Source organism: Pimephales promelas, chromosome 13, assembly GCF_988280905.1.
Source record: "Pimephales promelas chromosome 13, fPimPro1.hap1.1, whole genome shotgun sequence".
NCBI lineage: Eukaryota > Metazoa > Chordata > Actinopteri > Cypriniformes > Leuciscidae > Pimephales > Pimephales promelas.
The window spans coordinates 34,800,857-34,819,062 of NC_142781.1; the positions used below are offsets into that span (position 1 = coordinate 34,800,857).

The following is an 18,206-nucleotide window of genomic DNA, read 5'->3' on the forward strand; positions in this document are numbered from 1 at the left end:
AAAATACATTCTGTGGGTGTGTCTGTTTATCTGACACTGTTAACCCTTTCTACCCCACAGGAAAATCTACAAAACAGCAGTGAGATAATTAAGTGAATACGTTCGTGTTTGTTGAGCATTAGTGATGAGCACCTGCTGTTAACAAGCAGAATCACAGAAGGAAACAGGAACACACCAACAGAAAATAGGAAAACACAAGATCTACAACTGACTTCCAGGCATCACACATTATCACACTTGTTATTATCCAGTATTACTTTATATCTGCCATACATCTATAGATGTTGTTGAGATGTTTAACTGAAAATGTTTGGTTTGAAGTTACCATTATAGAGATCAGTGTTTGCTTTAGTTGAGATGCTGACCATTGACTTTTAATTAGGGGTTGGGTATCTGTTGGGTTTTATCCGATACCAGTACCTACTCGGTATTTTTTAAACGGTTCTGGGGTCTCATTTATAAAGCGGGGCTGGAAACGTACGTACGCCAGTTTCCACGCAAAGTTTGTGATCTATAAAAAACAATCTTGACGAGAGAATGTGCGCACCATTAAGCAAACTTTGAGCCGTGCGTACGCACATTCTGGAGACAAAGGGAATTGGCGACACTGATGGTGAGCTGGAGTTAAATGTTTTTTTGGTCACTTTTAGATGGAAAATCTAAAGAAAATTATAGCCTATCTACCCTCAAGTTTCCGAGGGGCGCTCCTGTAAAAAATAAAGTGGGTGAAACTTCCGGTGACGCGGCGGAAGTAGCATTCCAATGGTATTTTGTGTGTTAGTTAGCGAAGAGGCTAGCTGTTTTTCTGAGAATTATTTTACTATTTAAAGACGCAAATCTTTATGAGAGATGTCGTTACGGAGCTCAGAGACAACATGTGCTGTTCGCGGTTGTATGTATAACCGGACTAAACTAATTTAGTGGCTTAAACGGGATTGTTTTGAACATAAGCTGAAAACGAAATCAGAGTGATCCTGCCAGAGCCCGTCTCTGATCCTGCCAACGACTGTAGTTTCCATCACCTCCAAAAAGACGACGAATCTTCCTGTGTACATTTGTTTAAATTCTTAATGTTCTATAAACTCTATCAGCATGTGATTGGCTGTTCACTACTGATGTTACACCTAAACTCAGGATCAAAGCCTGTGTTGACAGAATACCAAATGTGCCAGTTAATGTATTCAAGCAGCACATTCATTTATAATTTTGAATAAACTCCAAAGCACAATGACTAAGTGTGTATTTTTTATTTTAATTGTTTGTCAGCTCGCACAACTGTCTGTCACCATGCCTTGATGAGTATTGATTATAAATAATGTTATTATAATACACTGTGGAGGGTAAAGGTACTGTTATTTCACCCTTTTTCATTTCGTTGAGATTGTGTTCCCACATCGTTAGCTAGTTTGGATCGCTATAACTTGAATGACTGTCAACTGTTGAATGAACGAGTGTCAAGCATGTCAAGTTGCGCTTTGATTACTTCCAACCGGAAGTCGCGCCCACTTTTGCCGCAAGGCCTCATGGGGCGTAGGAAACTTGTGGATGGGCTACAAAAAGAAAATAGCCTACAAATAAAATTTCACTCACCAAGCCAATCACTTAGAGCCAGTATCCATCACTTCTTAAGTTTCTGCGCCAGCACGTGCGTTGGGCCGTTTAGTGAAACTGGCGCACATAATCTAACGGCAGATGAACCATAAATCTTCATGAGTAGGCTAATACAGTGCACATTCTCAATAACGGTTTAAATAAATAAAATAATGATTTAAACTATGTTTTACTTCTGATATAAACATTTCGATTAAATATGCCATTCTCTTTAATGGAGTTAAAGACTTAAACTACATAAAATTATTACTGAGAAGTTGCAACAAAAAAAAATTCAATAAATAGAAATATATATTTGTTGTGGATGCAATGCTTTGGAACACCTTTCCTCTGGCATGCAGTGTTTTAATATTTTATCTAGAGATAATTGCTAATCAAGATAATAGGTTGTCTGAGAAAATAGTTCCATGCAAATAATAAATTGCGGCTCGCCATGCAAAAAGTTATGGGTGCACCGAGAGTGCACATACTCTATTTGTTGCACATTAGTATTAACGGACTCCTGTATGCCATTTTAAATGTCTTTACCTTGAATACAATCCATCAAGTCTTTACTGGTGAAATAGTCTACTTGTTTGCTTTATTCTGCAATCTATAAAATATAAACATTATGTAAAAAAATGTATATATAGAATAGTTGAAATATTGTTACAACCCTAGGATTTGTGTTTTTGTTATGTTTCTGTTGTTTTGTGTCTGTGTTTGTCTGTCTAGGAACGTCCTCTGATTGGTTCCTGAAGGCTGATTGATGCTTGGTCCTGATTGGTGCAAGGTACTTTAAAAACAAAAAAAGCACAGCTTCACTTCCTCTAGAGCAGTGTTTCCCAACCCTGTTCCTGGCGGCACACCAACACTGCCCCTGCGTCCCAATTCGCATACTATCCGTCCTGAATAGTATTTGAAAATAGAATTAGTACGTCCCAAATCGTAGTATGTTGAAATGAGTGTTTCAAAGATACCCGGATGGTCTACTTTTTCCGGTCAGAATCCGAAGTGTAGATCGATGCACACTCTAACGGCTGATATTGCCCACAAACCATTGCGCGTTGGACGAGGATTCGGTTAGAACTACAAACACGAGTAAAAAAGTGTTAAAAAACTACAGCACGTAGTCGATACGGAGGACGCGCGAGTCCCCGCGGTTGTGTAGAGAGGTTTAGATAAAGAGCTTTGAGTGATTAATTATCAGTATCTAACCTGACGAAAATTAATTTATTCAATCTTGTCCACATTATATTGCATTTGAGGCAGCACTGTGAACTTTTATAAAGACACGTTTAGCCATTACGTTTTAAATGCATCATTATATTCAAATTGTAAACATGAGGAGAGCATGAAAGACCCACAACTGGCAGACGAACGTGCTCTCCGAAACGGTAGGAAATAAAATTAGATAGAATGGAGGATTTTAACTGTGACAAGATGATTGACAGGGCAGTTTACGGTGACAGGATGCACGCAGCACGCGACAGAGCTGTCCGTTAAAGATGACGTGATAGTATGTCCCAAAGCTACACACTCAAAAGTATGTACTTTTTCCTCAAAAAAAGAGTGCCGCCAGGAACAGGGTTGGGAAATACTGCTCTAGAGACATGTAGGCTCTGTCCGAAATTGCCCCCTATACGCTTAAATCTTAACGCTTAAATAAACCACTTTTAGTGCTATTTAGCACCATTTTTTTTTAGAGTGTACAAACATTATCCTGGAAAGCATTAGCCCAGCTCTGTCATATGCTCACTGAATGCATTGTTTGCGTGTGTGTGTGTGTGTGTGTGTGTGTGTGTGAGTGTGAGTTTTTGACATGATGAGAATGTTGTACAGGATCAGCCCTTCATTTGTGTGCATGTTAGATATGCATTGTATTGGATCTAATCATTTATTTTTACAAAAAAACAAGAAGAGTGCTCTAAATGGCAGTTTTTCCCATTCATTTCTATAGGGTGCCCATTTTTGGGCAAATACGGGATTAAGGAGTTTTTTTTTTCTTCACCCAATTAACATTGTAGAATTAAGTCAAAAAAAATTGAGTGTGTACTGGAGGCAAACTTAGGAAAAGTAGCCAAGTCTTGTACCGCTCAGATCAAGGAAAGTATTTTTAAAAAAATAATTAAAACTAATTTGCCCAAATTTGTCCAGAATACGGTTTTAGGGTTAAAAGAAGGTACACCGCCATTTTGCTCCGACGAAACTGACTTGAACGCACCTCACGTCGTAAACACGACTTCCCACCTCGTACGTACGAACTTCCCAGGAGGACTTGAACGCAGCATTAGATCAAACAGTAACCAATGTAATTCCATTAAACCCGGTGTAATACTGTCTGCTTTTTAATCCCATTTGTACTCTGGCTATTGCATTTTGTATCATTTTGCAACTTCACTATTGAATACATAGGATTTCTGAAAGATTACATTACCTGCTGTCTGGCTCGTTGGCTGTCGCTCTGTGAATTGGGCCTATGGGGAAATGATAAAAAAAAAAATCCAGCTTAGTGGTTTGTTACACACACACACACACACCTGCATTTAAGGACGCTGTTCTGAGATATTCAGTGTCTGCTATATTCGGTGACACTGGGCGGAGCTAACATGAATATTATCCTGTTTTGCTTGAAAAACTGGCAGAGCGAGACCCTTTAAGATCAAAAAAAAAGAAAAAAAGTAGGCCAACTAAGTAGCACAAATTAAATAAATTGTTCCCAACTTAAAAAAAAAAAAAAAAAACTCAGTTAAAACACAACAATGATGACAAATATTTGCCGTTTTATCTAAGACCCGAAGATCTGGTCTAAAAAACACTTTTATTTTGTAGTCGTACAGTATTTGATAGGCTATGTGGAAGATGGAGTTCATAAATAAAACTAGCTTTTTAGGTCAAACTATTTCTAACATAGGCTATCTAAAATTGGCTAAATGTTATTTCACAACTGATGCATGGAGGAAATCCAGTCAGATGTTATTAATTAATTAACAACAGACAATCAAATAATAAATGAAGAGTAAAATTAATTCAACCATTATCAGGATTAAAATGTTAAAAAGAAACAAAATAAGCAATCACTTATATATCAAAGTAAAATATCATTAAAACATTATCATTAAGTTGTTTGAGAGATCTCTCTTTGAAAAGACAGGTTGTGAGTCCAAATGAGACGGACGTGTATAGATATTAATCTCCCAATTTTACAGTTCCTCATCGAAGCTAAGTTCCTCTCTTCATATATATAGCATCGAAGCACCAAACATGTCGTTTTCACACTCTGAGGTGTCTGCCTGCGAGATGTTTAGCTAAGATATAACATTTATTTAACACTTCATTCTGAGAAATTCGTGCATTTGTGCTCTATAATTTCCCCTTATCTAAATCACTAATAAAATTCACCTTAAGTCAAGCTACATTTGAGGCATAAAGATTAGTAAATCATCTACAGGACAATCTGGATCCTATTAAATCTTTATGTACACAATGTTAATCTTTTACATTGTAATCTTTTAATGTTTAATATTTCTGTGTGTGTGTGTGTGTGTGTGTGTGTGTGTGGACCCCCAAATTCCTGATATTCCTCCATTGACTTAAGACCAGGGTTCAGTTGGTCAATGGCAACAATGCGCCTGAACACACACCTCGTTTTCAGACCAGCAGCTCATAAATAGGCACGAATGCATTTGCTATGTAAACACTTCTGTGATAGACATACGTAATGGGAATGTTCATCGTTAAACTTAAAAAAACAACAAAAAAACAATCCAAGCAAGTAGGGATGGGCAACGATTAATCGCATCCAAAATAAAAGTTGTGTTTACATAATATGTGTGTGTAGTGTGTATAATTAATTTGTATATATAAAAACCCACACATGCATGTATATATTTAAAAAATATGTGCATATATGTATTTTTTTATATATATATTTATTCACAATTAATATTATATATAAATATAAATATTTGATATATTAATAACACATTTTTCTTAAATATATACATGCATGTGTGGGTATTCATATATACAAATTAATTATACACATGCTTGTATATATTTAAGAAATATGTGCATGTATATATTTTATATTTTATATATATTTATTCACAATTAATATTATAAATATAAATATTTGATATATCAATGACACATTTTTCTTAAATATATATATTTAAGAAATATGTGCATGTATATATTTCATATATATTTATTCACAATTAATATTATATATAAATATAAATATTTAATATATTAATAACACATTTTTCTTAAATATATACTTGCATGTGTGGGTATTTATATATACAAATTAATTATACACATGCTTGTATATATTTAAGAAATATGTGCATGTATATATTTTATATATATTTATTCACAATTAATATATATAAATATAAATATTTGATATATTAATAACACATTTTTCTTAAATATATATATATTTAAGAAATATGTGCATGTATATATTTTATATATATTTATTCACAATTAATGTTATATATAAATATTTAATATATTAATAACACATTTTTCTTAAATATATACATGCATGTGTGGGTATTTATATATACAAATTAATTATACACATGCTTGTATATATTTAAGAAATATGTGCATGTATATATTTTATATATATTTATTCACAATTAATATTATATATAAATATAAATATTTGATATATAATTATAACACATTTTTTTAAATATATACATGCATGTGTGGGTATTTATATATACAAATTAATTATACAGACTAGACACACATATATTATGTGAACGCAAACTTTTCTTTTGGATGCGATTAATCGTTGCCCATCCCTACACCGCTGCTTCAATTACAATGAGTAATTATAATCAAGGTATTAATTAATATTTTTCCTTCTGAATATTAAATGAGTTGAACGACTTCTCTAGACTTGTTGTGAGATTTGCGTTGTTATTACTGAAATGCTTTTCATGTATTGTGATGTGAATGCCGTGAGAGTGCTTACTCATTTAGCCTGGTTTCCAGAAATAAAACAGGGATTTGTTTTGTGTTTTAGAAAGGTCTCCAAAGTGTTAAAACATAAAGGGGTCATTGAAGCATTTCTTTGGTAAAGTCTTACTCCAGTTAGACTAAAGTTTAGCTGTCCTTGAGAGAAAGAAGGCGTTCTCTTGATGTTTTGAGACGACTCTCCTGTTTATAGTTAGAGCCTGGCCAAATCCAACCTTGGAAAAGCAGTGTGTCGGTGTGTGTGTGTTAAGTCTTCTTGGTTGCAGGTTAAGAAACCACTGCCATTATTGGAGATTGACTAAGTTGTTCTGGAAATATTGGCGCCCAGCAACCCAAATCTGCCACCCTGAAAAATTGCCCTCCAGAACCGAAGTTGCAAATCTCTGCCCTACGGCTTCTGCGTTGAAGCACGGTGACATTTTTTAATAACCAAAATTGCAAGCTTCAGTTATTAAAAATCCAGGGTTAAATAGGAATCATTTTCACAATTGCATATATCACACTTGTTTACATTTGCTACACACTGTAAAAAATTTGGAGTAGGAAAAACCTTGCTAAACGATCTCACTCAGAAAATGCTAGTAAATTTACAAAGATTTGTCAAGTAAAAACCTAAACATATTTATCAGTAGCTTTAATTAGAAATCTTTAAGTTAAATTTACTTGGAATGTGGAATTAAGTAAACTTTACAGGTTAAAAGGTTGATTAATACCGATTTCCTTTGCCTTTGTATTACACTTCACTAAAACAATTATCTTGAATTTTATTAGTCATTTATAGTATGTTCTTTACTCAGATCATCTAAGTAATTTATATATACATCATGTCAGACTTTAAGCCTTATGTGAATGCAAACACCTCAATACTTGGTAGACAATACACAATGGTGGTAACATTTGATGGATCGTTTTTGTGTTTGAATGTGTCGTTTTAAGCAAAAAAATTACTCGAAATGTCACAAAATGGCAATTTACTAATACTGAAAACAAAAATCAATGATAAAACAGTGTAAATAGCTGGAAACCAGTGAAAAATGAGCCTCATTAATTATTCAAGGTCCAGTGCATGATGGGAACCCCAGTATCAGAAAAGTTGAGTAATTTTTACTTAATTTTATTGAGTTGATATTACACTTTCATTTATACTCGCTTGAAATAAGTACTGATATGGAATTTACTTAGTTTTTTAAATTCTTGCCTGAACTAACTTTTTCAAGGAAATTACATTGGGTTTTTTCACTAGTATTTACTTCACCAAAAAATAATTTTTTACAGTGCACATTGGATTGGAAAAACAATCTTCAAAGTCATAGCCTTTTGTTTTACTCAGCATTTGCTTAAGGGTAAAGCAAGGCAAGTTTATTTATAAAGCACATTTCATACACAATTGCTTTACAAAGAAGAAATCACAACAATTCAAACAGGTTAGAAATAAAATAAAATACAGTTACAGTGGGACGAACAGTGGCACAGTGCTCATTCAGTAAATGCACAGTTTTGAGTCTGGATTTGAATGTGCAAAATATTGAGGTCCTCCTAACCCATTGAATGATTTCCTCACAACTGTGTTCCTGTTATGATCCTCGATATTTTGTTGTGTGGGTTGTTGGTGATCTGTGTGTGTGTGTGTGCAGGGAGTGATTGCAGCTGGAGGACCCTGATTGGTGGATCTACAGATGCACAGCGTTTAAATTCCTGCTCCAGTCTGAATTCCTGCTCCAGTCGACAGATCCCAAACTTTTCGATTTGATTATGATTGTTTTTTTGTGTTGATGAGTTACTTTGACTTTGTTTATATGATGTAGGGGTGTCCTGCCATTTGATTTGACTTCCTTTGCGATCTATTTATTTTCAGGGAGTTAGGGAAGTTATTTTGTATTTTTGGTTTACTCTCCGTGTAGGTAAAATAAAGTATTTTTTTGTTTATACGTTTATTTTTGTTTATTATTTTGGCCTTGGGGGCACCCTGGGGCCTGTACCATGAAGCCGGTTTAGGTGGCTAGCTATGTTTCAGTTTAGTTTGTGCCAACCCTGGGTTTTAGGTAGGCTACCATGAAAGTTGTTTGGCTTTTAGCAGTGTTCATCGCCATAGTAACTTAGGCCCCGTCCACACTACTGCGTTTTCGTTTAAAAACGGAGAATTAAAACGAATACGATCTCCGTCCACACCAGCGTTTTGTCTGCGTAATAGAAATGATCTCCGTCCACATTAAAACAACTGAAAACATGACCATTCACCAACACTGGGCATGCGCGCGCCGGTGTAAACAGTGGTTGGCGAATCAGGGAAGGACACGTCATGACTGATAACACCCAAACATAGAGCCGAGCGTGAGCCTATGCGTCATCGTTTGTAAACTCCTCCGTTTTGTCTCGTCCACACTAAAACGCCCTTCGGAGATTCAAAACGCAGCTGCAGCGTTTCTAAACTTCTCCGTTTTAGGTCTTCGTCTTTCCCGTTTTAGTGTGGACGGGAGGTGCAAACGTAGCAAAAGGTCTCCGTTTTTAAACGAAAACGGGCGGGGCATTACACTCCACGGCTAACCTGGTCCGAGGCAGGTTATGTTCCAGGTAAGAGGTTGCAAACCGAACTTGGACCAATCAGCTGTGAGCAAAGTGACACGTGTGACGTGATAAAGTCACTCCACAGCAAATGATTTTAAAAAACAAAATCATGGCTTTTAGTAAATAAATTTGTATGATTTATAAATTATTTCTGTAATTATTATACCCTAAAACGATCTCACACGTATAATTTCAGTTAATCAATTATTATTACACAGATTTTAAATGAACACGTACAGTAGGCTATATAAAGGTAATATAAATACGATTTAGAATCAATAAATGAAGCTATAAAATGACTACATGTGAGCTTAAATGTTCAATTCTCTTGTGAACTAACTAACAACTTTTACTTGCACTGATATACAGTAGCGAGACTTTCTTTTAGTTGTACTCTTTCATAGACAGCTATTTTCTTCTTGCTGTGTAAATCTGTTTAAATTCTTAATATTTTAATACTTTTATTTAATTAATGAATTGTGCTACTTCTCTCTTGAGAAATTTATTTCAATGAGTTTTGAAAGAGTTTCACTCTTTCTCAGCATGTGATTGGCTGTTCGCTATACTGATGTCACACCTAAACTCAGGATCAAAGCCTGAGTTGACAGGGAAAGTTGAAGATCAGCATCGCAGTACCAACAAAGCCTGGCTGGATTGGTTTGGTTCTGTCAACTTGAAACTAATCCTGCAACCCTGAGTTTGTTCAACTACCATCATGGTACATAATCCTTTAACTTATCACTATTATTTCCACTACAAACAAAATAAATCATCTTTTTTTTTTGTGGAACTTAGATTTTGTGTCTTTGGTGATCTTTCCTTTTTAACATCATTTAAAACTACACGTCCATCCGTTCCGTATAATACGGGACATAACAGTTCCTTTTAGAAAGAAATGTTGTCAGTGAGATTTCCAGTCCGGATTTAGACCGTACCATACATAGTACTGAGACTCTCATTATAGTCGCAAATGATTTGCTCTTATCATCCGATCGTGGTTGTATCTCGCTATTTGTGTTACTCGATCTTAGTGATGCATTTGATACCGTCGACCACAACATTCTTTTAAATAGACTAGAAAACTATGTTGGCATTAGTGGAATTGCATTAGCATGCTTTAAATCATACTTCTCTGACCGTTAAATAGTTTGTAGCAATAAATGAAGAGATGTCTTATCGATCACAAGTTCAGTATGGCGTACCACAAGGCTCAGTACTAGGACCGCTGCTATTCACCCTGTATATGCTACCATTAGGAGAAATCATTAGGACACATGACATTAGTTTTCACTGTTATGCTGATGATACGCAGCTCTATATATCTCTCTATATTATTCACACACAGACGAAACGTACCAATGCACAAAATGAACAGAATGCATAACTGAAACAAAAAATTGGATGACTAGTAACTTCCTACTACTAAATTCTGTCTAACACTTGATGGCTGCTCTGTGAAGTCTTCGTCGTCATTAGGAACCTCGGGGTGCTCTTTGATGACAATCTTTCTTTTGAAAGTTACGTGATAATATCTGTAAAAACACATTTTTCCATATTAAAAATATATCTAAATTACGTCATATGCTCTCATTGACAAATGCGAAACAGTTCATGCATTCGTGACATCAAGGCTATTTTTATAATGCTCTACTTGGTGGTAGCCCTGCACGCTTGGTGGTTGCCCTATGTAAAACAATATACATTGTTAAAAGCACTATATAAACGAGGATGACTTGACTTGAAGACTGGAGTAATGATGCTGAAAATTGAGCTTTGATCAAAGGAATAAATTACACTTTACACTATATTTACAAAGACAACCGCTATTCTAATTTGGAATAATATTTCACAATTTGTACTGTATTTTTGATCAAGTATGAACACATATAAGAGCATAACAGTAGAAATGCTGGATCATTTTAAGAATACGGCAGCTATTGTTTGCTGATAAAGGCTTCCATATCATTGAAACATAATCCTGCATGTCAAACTCTTGAGTCAGTCTGAATACACAGGCTAGAATAGCCAAAACATCCACCATTATATTCGCAGGATTAAGCATACAACAAAGGCCGAATTCAGAACAGCAGAAATAGTACTAGTACTAGTAAAGTAGAATTAAACTCAATATGGGCATTCTATGTATGTTCCAAAAGGGTAAAAAAAACAAAGACAATTGAATCTTAAGAACAAACGGAAACACCCAGTTGGATAAACTCCACACTCATGCAAGTCTGGAGAATCATGACTGTTAATGAAAAGGGAGGGATTATCGTTAATTAGCCAAAATTGGTAGAGTACAAAAAAACAAAGGACAGCATCTCAACAGTGTGACTAGCTGTTGGACAATGGCAGGAAGTTGGTGTGTTGTTCAGTCTCTGGCACTTTGTGTTTGGTTCTGTGTGTTCTGTCATGCTGTTCCAAAGTGGAGTAATCTGCCCCAAAGTCCTCAAGCTCTGATGTTCCAGCAAACTGACCAGCGGGTTCAACAGCAAGCTAGTCAGCAGTTTCCTCAGTCAGTTCAAGCCAGTCAACAGTTTTCTAAGCCAGTTCAACAGCAATCAAGTCAATGGTTTCCTCAGTCTGTTCAACAGCAAGCTAGTCAGCAGTTTCCTCAGTCCGTTCAAGCTAGTCAGCAGTTTCCTCAGTCCGTTCAACAAGCTAGTCAGCAGTTTCCTCAGTCCGTTCAACAAGCTAGTCAGCAGTTTCCTCAGTCCGTTCAACAAGCTAGTCAGCAGTTTCCTCAGTCCGTTCAACAAGCTAGTCAACAGTTTCCTCAGTCCGTTCAAGTTAGTCAACAGTTTCCTCAGCAGTTTCAGCCAGTGGCAAAGGCAGAGCCCGTTGACAAATGTGCTGTAGCTGATTATGAGCAGATCCAGTGTGGACCGCCTGGTATCAGTGGTGCCGAGTGTGCAGCTATTAACTGCTGCTTTAACGGACAGCAGTGTTACTATGGGAAGGCCGGTAAGAGTGTAGAGTCAATGTAAAGGTGTTTCTTGTTAAACCGATTCATCAATAACCAGCTCTTGTACCTTGTTCCAGTGACTGTCCAGTGTATAAGAGATGGTCAGTTTGTGGTTGTGGTGGCTAGAGATGTCACTCTGCCTCGTTTGAGCCTGGATTCAGTCCGTCTCCTGGGTGGAAATGATCCAGCTTGCAGTCCTGTGGGATCCACACCTTTCTTTGCCATATACCAGTTCCCTGTCACTGCGTGCGGCACGAGTGTGATGGTGAGTAGCTGCTTGTGGTTTTGTTCTGCATGGCTTCGAATGGATTGGATGCCAACAGTGTTACTATTTGCAGGAGGACAGTGGGTATGTGGTGTATGAGAACAGAATGACCTCCTCGTATGAAGTGGGTGTTGGACCACTTGGCTCCATCACAAGGGACAGCCATTTTGAGTGGGTGATGTATGCTTCAGCTTGTTTGTTAATCCTTGGCAAATGCTACAAGCTCACTGTTTGTTTTCCAGGCTTCTCTTCCAGTGTAGGTACTCTGGTACTTCTGTGGAAGCTCTGGTTGTGGAGGTCAACACTGTTCCTCCACCTCCACCAGTAGCTGCTCCTGGACCCCTCAGGGTGGAGCTTAGACTCGCAAATGGTCAGTGTGTCACCAAAGGCTGTGCAGAAGGTAAGGGTTTGTCCCAAGTATGGTTAAAGCCTTTCTAAAACTCCAGTTTCTGGTTGAACACTGAATTCTTCCTCAGGGGACGAGGCGTACACGTCCTACTACAGTGATGCTGATTATCCTGTTACAAAAGTCCTGCGGGAGCCTGTGTATGTCGAGGTGCATGTTTTGGAGAGGACTGACCCCAACATTGTCCTGATGCTGGGACATTGCTGGGCGACTTCAACCCCGAGTCCACTCAGTCTACCCCAATGGGACCTTCTGGTTGATGGGTGAGTACGGCCAGTCTTTGTCCATCTAGTGTGCTGTAAGGAGTTTCTGATTCCCTCTTTGCCTTTCAGATGCCCTTACCAGGATGATCGTTACCTGACCACATTGGTTCCAGTGACTGGATCGTCTGGTCTTCAGTTCCCGACCCACTACAAGCGCTTTATTGTGAAGATGTTCACATTTGTTGATCCCTTATCACTGGCTCCTCTGCAGGAAACCGTATGCTCCGTAGCCTTACCTCAACCCTTAATAGTGCTTTTTATAGTGTACTCTATGGCTAAACCTTTTCTCCCTCTGTTAGATCTTCATCCACTGTAGTACAGCAGTGTGCCATTCCTCTTCTGGCTCCTGTGAGCAAAGCTGCGCTAGGAAAAGTGAGTGCTCGCTGTAAACCGGCTTGGGAACCGTGAGAATTTGGTGTTTAAATGCTTCTACCACTTCTCTTACAGGAAGGGACACTCCCATCAAGACCATCTCTAGTGGGCAAACTGTGGTGTCTAGTGGAGAAGTTAACCTGGTCATGTAAATTTAATAAACTGGTATTGATGTTCAACGAATCGGCTCTTATGTGACTGTTCTTGTTTTTATTAACTGGACCACACTACTGAAGTTCCACTTGTGCTTTAGCAAGGTGGTTCATTCTGATTGGTGCTTGATTTTAGCAAAACCAGCCAAACTTCTGCCCAAGCCATTTCACTAACATACTTGCCAAGCACCAGTTGCAAACCTGGGTTCCCATGCTTCTGTAAAGCTCAATATTTTATGTAGCAGGGTGCAGACTTCTCACAGATTATTTTGCCAAGGATTAACAATGGTAATTGTGACTTTTTTTCACAATTGTGAGTTTCTTGGAGTTGTGACTTACAGTATTTTTGACAAATAGATCCTGCATACTGTGTGTAGACATTCTTTTGATTTTTGTGTTGCATGAAAGTGCCATCATTTGGATAAAAGAAGAAATTTCTCAAATGAGAAATTATTGTTTTACCATTATTGTGCAGCCCAACTTGTTGTGTGAAGGGCTTTTAAATCCCTTCATTGCATTGAAATGCTCAATTTCCATATGTCTTGTGATGCTTGTTTGTGTGCATCTACAGACCACAGTGAACATACTCAGGGAAGTGAGTCCCAGTCACAAACTCAATGCTGGCAGACTGTGGCAAAGCATTGATGGTAATCAATGTTTCTTGAGCAGCAAATGCGCCTATTAGAACGATTTCCAAAGGACCATGTGACACTGAAGACTGGAGTAATGATGCTGAAAATTCAGCTTTTATCACAGGAATAAATTAGCCTGGGTTTCCCCATGCTGCCTTGCTGGAGCGTGATTTTATTCACGCTGTTAGGCAGCATGGACACCATGAACCAAATTTTCCCCTGAAATAGGGAACCAATCACAGAATGGGGAGGAAACACAGGTGCATTTGATAGACTTTCGTAGCACCCAATAATACGGCTCTGGGCATTCGTAAACCATGCCTCAAATACAAGAAAATGAACATGTGGTTTCCAGATCACGTCTCATTCTAAATGATACATGGTCTGGCGTTAGCCAGTTTAGGAATAAATGACACTTTACACTATTATTTTGAAAACAACAGCTATTCTAATTTGGAATAATATTTCACATTTTGTACTATTTTTGATCAAATGAATACAGCTTTCAAAAGCATGAACACTTATAAGAGCATAATAGTAGAAATGCTGGATCATTTTAAGAATACGGCAGCTATTGTTTCCTGATAAAGGCTTCCATATCATTGAAACATAATCCTGCATGTCAAACTCTTGAGTCAGTCTGAATACACAGGCTAGAATAGCCAGAACATCCACCATTATATTCGCAGGATTAAGCATACAACAAAGGCTGAATTCTGAACAGCAGAAATAGTACTAGTAAACTAGTAAAGTAGAATTAAACTCAATATGGGCATTCTATGTATGTTCCGAAAGGGTAAAAAAAAACAAAGACAATTGAGTCTTAAGAACAAACGGAAACACCCAGTTGGATAAACTCCACACTCATGCAAGTCTGGAGAATCATGACTGTTAATGAAAAGGGAGGGATTATCGTTAATTAGCCAAAATTGGTAGAGTACAAAAAACCAAAAGGCAGCATCTCAACAGTGTGACTAGCTGTTGGACAATGGCAGGAAGTTGGTGTGTTGTTCAGTCTCTGGCACTTTGTGTTTGGTTCTGTGTGTTCTGTCATGCTGTTCCAAAGTGGAGTAATCTGCCCCAAAGTCCTCAAGCTCTGATGTTCCAGCAAACTGACCAGCGGGTTCAACGGCAAGCTAGTCAGCAGTTTCCTCAGTCAGTTCAAGCCAGTCAACAGTTTTCTAAGCCAGTTCAACAGCAATCAAGTCAGTGGTTTCCTCAGTCTGTTCAACAGCAAGCTAGTCAACAGTTTCCTCAATCAGTTCAATGGCAAGGTAATCAACAGTATCCTAAGCCAGTTCAACAGCAAGCTAGTCAGCAGTTTCCTCAGTCCGTTCAACAAGCTAGTCAGCAGTTTCCTCAGTCCGTTCAACAAGCTAGTCAGCAGTTTCCTCAGTCCGTTCAACAAGCTAGTCAGCAGTTTCCTCAGTCCGTTCAACAAGCTAGTCAGCAGTTTCCTCAGTCCGTTCAACAAGCTAGTCAGCAGTTTCCTCAGTCCGTTCAAGTTAGTCAACAGTTTCCTCAGCAGTTTCAGCCAGTGGTAAAGGCAGAGCCCATTGACAAATGTGCTGTAGCTGATTATGAGCAGATCCAGTGTGGACCGCCTGGTATCAGTGGTGCCGAGTGTGCAGCTATTAACTGCTGCTTTAACGGACAGCAGTGTTACTATGGGAAGGCCGGTAAGAGTGTAGAGTCAATGTAAAGGTGTTTCTTGTTAAACCGATTCATCAATAACCAGCTCTTGTACCTTGTTCCAGTGACTGTCCAGTGTATAAGAGATGGTCAGTTTGTGGTTGTGGTGGCTAGAGATGTCACTCTGCCTCGTTTGAGCCTGGATTCAGTCCGTCTCCTGGGTGGAAATGATCCAGCTTGCAGTCCTGTGGGATCCACACCTTTCTTTGCCATATACCAGTTCCCCGTCACTGCGTGCGGCACGAGTGTGATGGTGAGTAGCTGCTTGTGGTTTTGTTCTGCATGGCTTCGAATGGATTGGATGCCAACAGTGTTACTATTTGCAGGAGGACAGTGGGTATGTGGTGTATGAGAACAGAATGACCTCCTCGTATGAAGTGGGTGTTGGACCACTTGGCTCCATCACAAGGGACAGCCATTTTGAGTGGGTGATGTATGCTTCAGCTTGTTTGTTAATCCTTGGCAAATGCTACAAGCTCACTGTTTGTTTTCCAGGCTTCTCTTCCAGTGTAGGTACTCTGGTACTTCTGTGGAAGCTCTGGTTGTGGAGGTCAACACTGTTCCTCCACCTCCACCAGTAGCTGCTCCTGGACCCCTCAGGGTGGAGCTTAGACTCGCAAATGGTCAGTGTGTCACCAAAGGCTGTGCAGAAGGTAAGGGTTTGTCCCAAGTATGGTTAAAGCCTTTCTAAAACTCCAGTTTCTGGTTGAACACTGAATTCTTCCTCAGGGGACGAGGCGTACACGTCCTACTACAGTGATGCTGATTATCCTGTTACAAAAGTCCTGCGGGAGCCTGTGTATGTCGAGGTGCATGTTTTGGAGAGGACTGACCCCAACATTGTCCTGATGCTGGGACATTGCTGGGCGACTTCAACCCCGAGTCCACTCAGTCTACCCCAATGGGACCTTCTGGTTGATGGGTGAGTATGGCCAGTCTTTGTCCATCTAGTGTGCTGTAAGGAGTTTCTGATTCCCTCTTTGCCTTTCAGATGCCCTTACCAGGATGATCGTTACCTGACCACATTGGTTCCAGTGACTGGATCGTCTGGTCTTCAGTTCCCGACCCACTACAAGCGCTTTATTGTGAAGATGTTCACATTTGTTGATCCCTCATCACTGGCTCCTCTGCAGGAAACCGTATGCTCCGTAGCCTTACCTCAACCCTTAATAGTGCTTTTTATAGTGTACTCTATGGCTAAACCTTTTCTCCCTCTGTTAGATCTTCATCCACTGTAGTACAGCAGTGTGCCATCCCTCTTCTGGCTCCTGTGAGCAAAGCTGCGCTAGGAAAAGTGAGTGCTCGCTGTAAACCGGCTTGGGAACCGTGAGAATTTGGTGTTTAAATGCTTCTACCACTTCTCTTACAGGAAGGGACACTCCCATCAAGACCATCTCTAGTGGGCAAACTGTGGTGTCTAGTGGAGAAGTTAACCTGGTCATGTAAATTTAATAAACTGGTATTGATGTTCAACGAATCGGCTCTTATGTGACTGTTCTTGTTTTTATTAACTGGACCACACTACTGAAGTTCCACTTGTGCTTTAGCAAGGTGGTTCATTCTGATTGGTGCTTGATTTTAGCAAAACCAGCCAAACTTCTGCCCAAGCCATTTCACTAACATACTTGCCAAGCACCAGTTGCAAACCTGGGTTCCCATGCTTCTGTAAAGCTCAATATTTTATGTAGCAGGGTGCAGACTTCTCACAGATTATTTTGCCAAGGATTAACAATGGTAATTGTGACTTTTTTTTCACAATTGTGAGTTTCTTGGAGTTGTGACTTACAGTATTTTTGACAAATAGATCCTGCATACTGTGTGTAGACATTCTTTTGATTTTTGTGTTGCATGAAAGTGCCATCATTTGGATAAAAGAAGAAATTTCTCAAATGAGAAATTATTGTTTTACCATTATTGTGCAGCCCAACTTGTTGTGTGAAGGGCTTTTAAATCCCTTCATTGCATTGAAATGCTCAATTTCCATATGTCTTGTGATGCTTGTTTGTGTGCATCTACAGACCACAGTGAACATACTCAGGGAAGTGAGTCCCAGTCACAAACTCAATGCTGGCAGACTGTGGCAAAGCATTGATGGTAATCAATGTTTCTTGAGCAGCAAATGCGCCTATTAGAACGATTTCCAAAGGACCATGTGACACTGAAGACTGGAGTAATGATGCTGAAAATTCAGCTTTTATCACAGGAATAAATTAGCCTGGGTTTCCCCATGCTGCCTTGCTGGAGCGTGATTTTATTCACGCTGTTAGGCAGCATGGACACCATGAACCAAATTTTCCCCTGAAATA

General features: G+C 38.6%; 3 protein-coding genes across 3 annotated transcripts in view; 2 read left to right on the forward strand and 1 right to left on the reverse strand.

Moving 5' to 3' along the window:
* Positions 1 to 4,127, reverse strand: part of LOC120492038 (GDP-L-fucose synthase) — a 28,109-nt gene extending 23,982 nt beyond the window's left edge. The window contains exon 1 of the mRNA XM_039690122.2: positions 4,028 to 4,127. The gene's annotated coding sequence lies outside the window, so the exon portion shown is untranslated. The remainder of the gene's footprint in view (positions 1 to 4,027) is intronic.
* Positions 4,128 to 11,462: 7,335 nt separating this feature from the next.
* LOC148976890 (zona pellucida sperm-binding protein 4-like) lies at positions 11,463 to 13,607 on the forward strand. The gene is made up of 8 exons (XM_089118943.1): positions 11,463 to 12,117; positions 12,196 to 12,383; positions 12,457 to 12,554; positions 12,626 to 12,783; positions 12,860 to 13,052; positions 13,122 to 13,269; positions 13,352 to 13,424; positions 13,500 to 13,607. Exons 1-8 carry the CDS (start codon positions 11,502 to 11,504, stop codon positions 13,574 to 13,576), a joined length of 1,551 nt encoding a protein of 516 aa, XP_088975069.1. The 5' UTR covers positions 11,463 to 11,501; the 3' UTR covers positions 13,577 to 13,607.
* A 1,567-nt stretch (positions 13,608 to 15,174) lies between these two features.
* On the forward strand, positions 15,175 to 17,377 carry LOC120492037 (zona pellucida sperm-binding protein 4-like). Its single transcript, XM_089118948.1, has 8 exons — positions 15,175 to 15,887; positions 15,966 to 16,153; positions 16,227 to 16,324; positions 16,396 to 16,553; positions 16,630 to 16,822; positions 16,892 to 17,039; positions 17,122 to 17,194; positions 17,270 to 17,377. Exons 1-8 carry the CDS (start codon positions 15,197 to 15,199, stop codon positions 17,344 to 17,346), a joined length of 1,626 nt encoding a protein of 541 aa, XP_088975074.1. The 5' UTR covers positions 15,175 to 15,196; the 3' UTR covers positions 17,347 to 17,377.
* The last annotated feature ends 829 nt before the right edge of the window (positions 17,378 to 18,206 follow it).

Coding starts and splice junctions, on each gene's coding strand:
- LOC148976890 (XM_089118943.1), top strand. CDS start 11,502: ATGGCAGGAAGTTGGTGTGTTGTTCAGTCTCTGGCACTTTGTGTTTGG. Junction 12,555..12,625: donor ACAAGGGACAGCCATTTTGA/GTGGGTGATGTA, acceptor TTTGTTTTCCAG/GCTTCTCTTCCAGTGTAGGT. Junction 12,784..12,859: donor CACCAAAGGCTGTGCAGAAG/GTAAGGGTTTGT, acceptor ATTCTTCCTCAG/GGGACGAGGCGTACACGTCC.
- LOC120492037 (XM_089118948.1), top strand. CDS start 15,197: ATGGCAGGAAGTTGGTGTGTTGTTCAGTCTCTGGCACTTTGTGTTTGG. Junction 16,325..16,395: donor ACAAGGGACAGCCATTTTGA/GTGGGTGATGTA, acceptor TTTGTTTTCCAG/GCTTCTCTTCCAGTGTAGGT. Junction 16,554..16,629: donor CACCAAAGGCTGTGCAGAAG/GTAAGGGTTTGT, acceptor ATTCTTCCTCAG/GGGACGAGGCGTACACGTCC.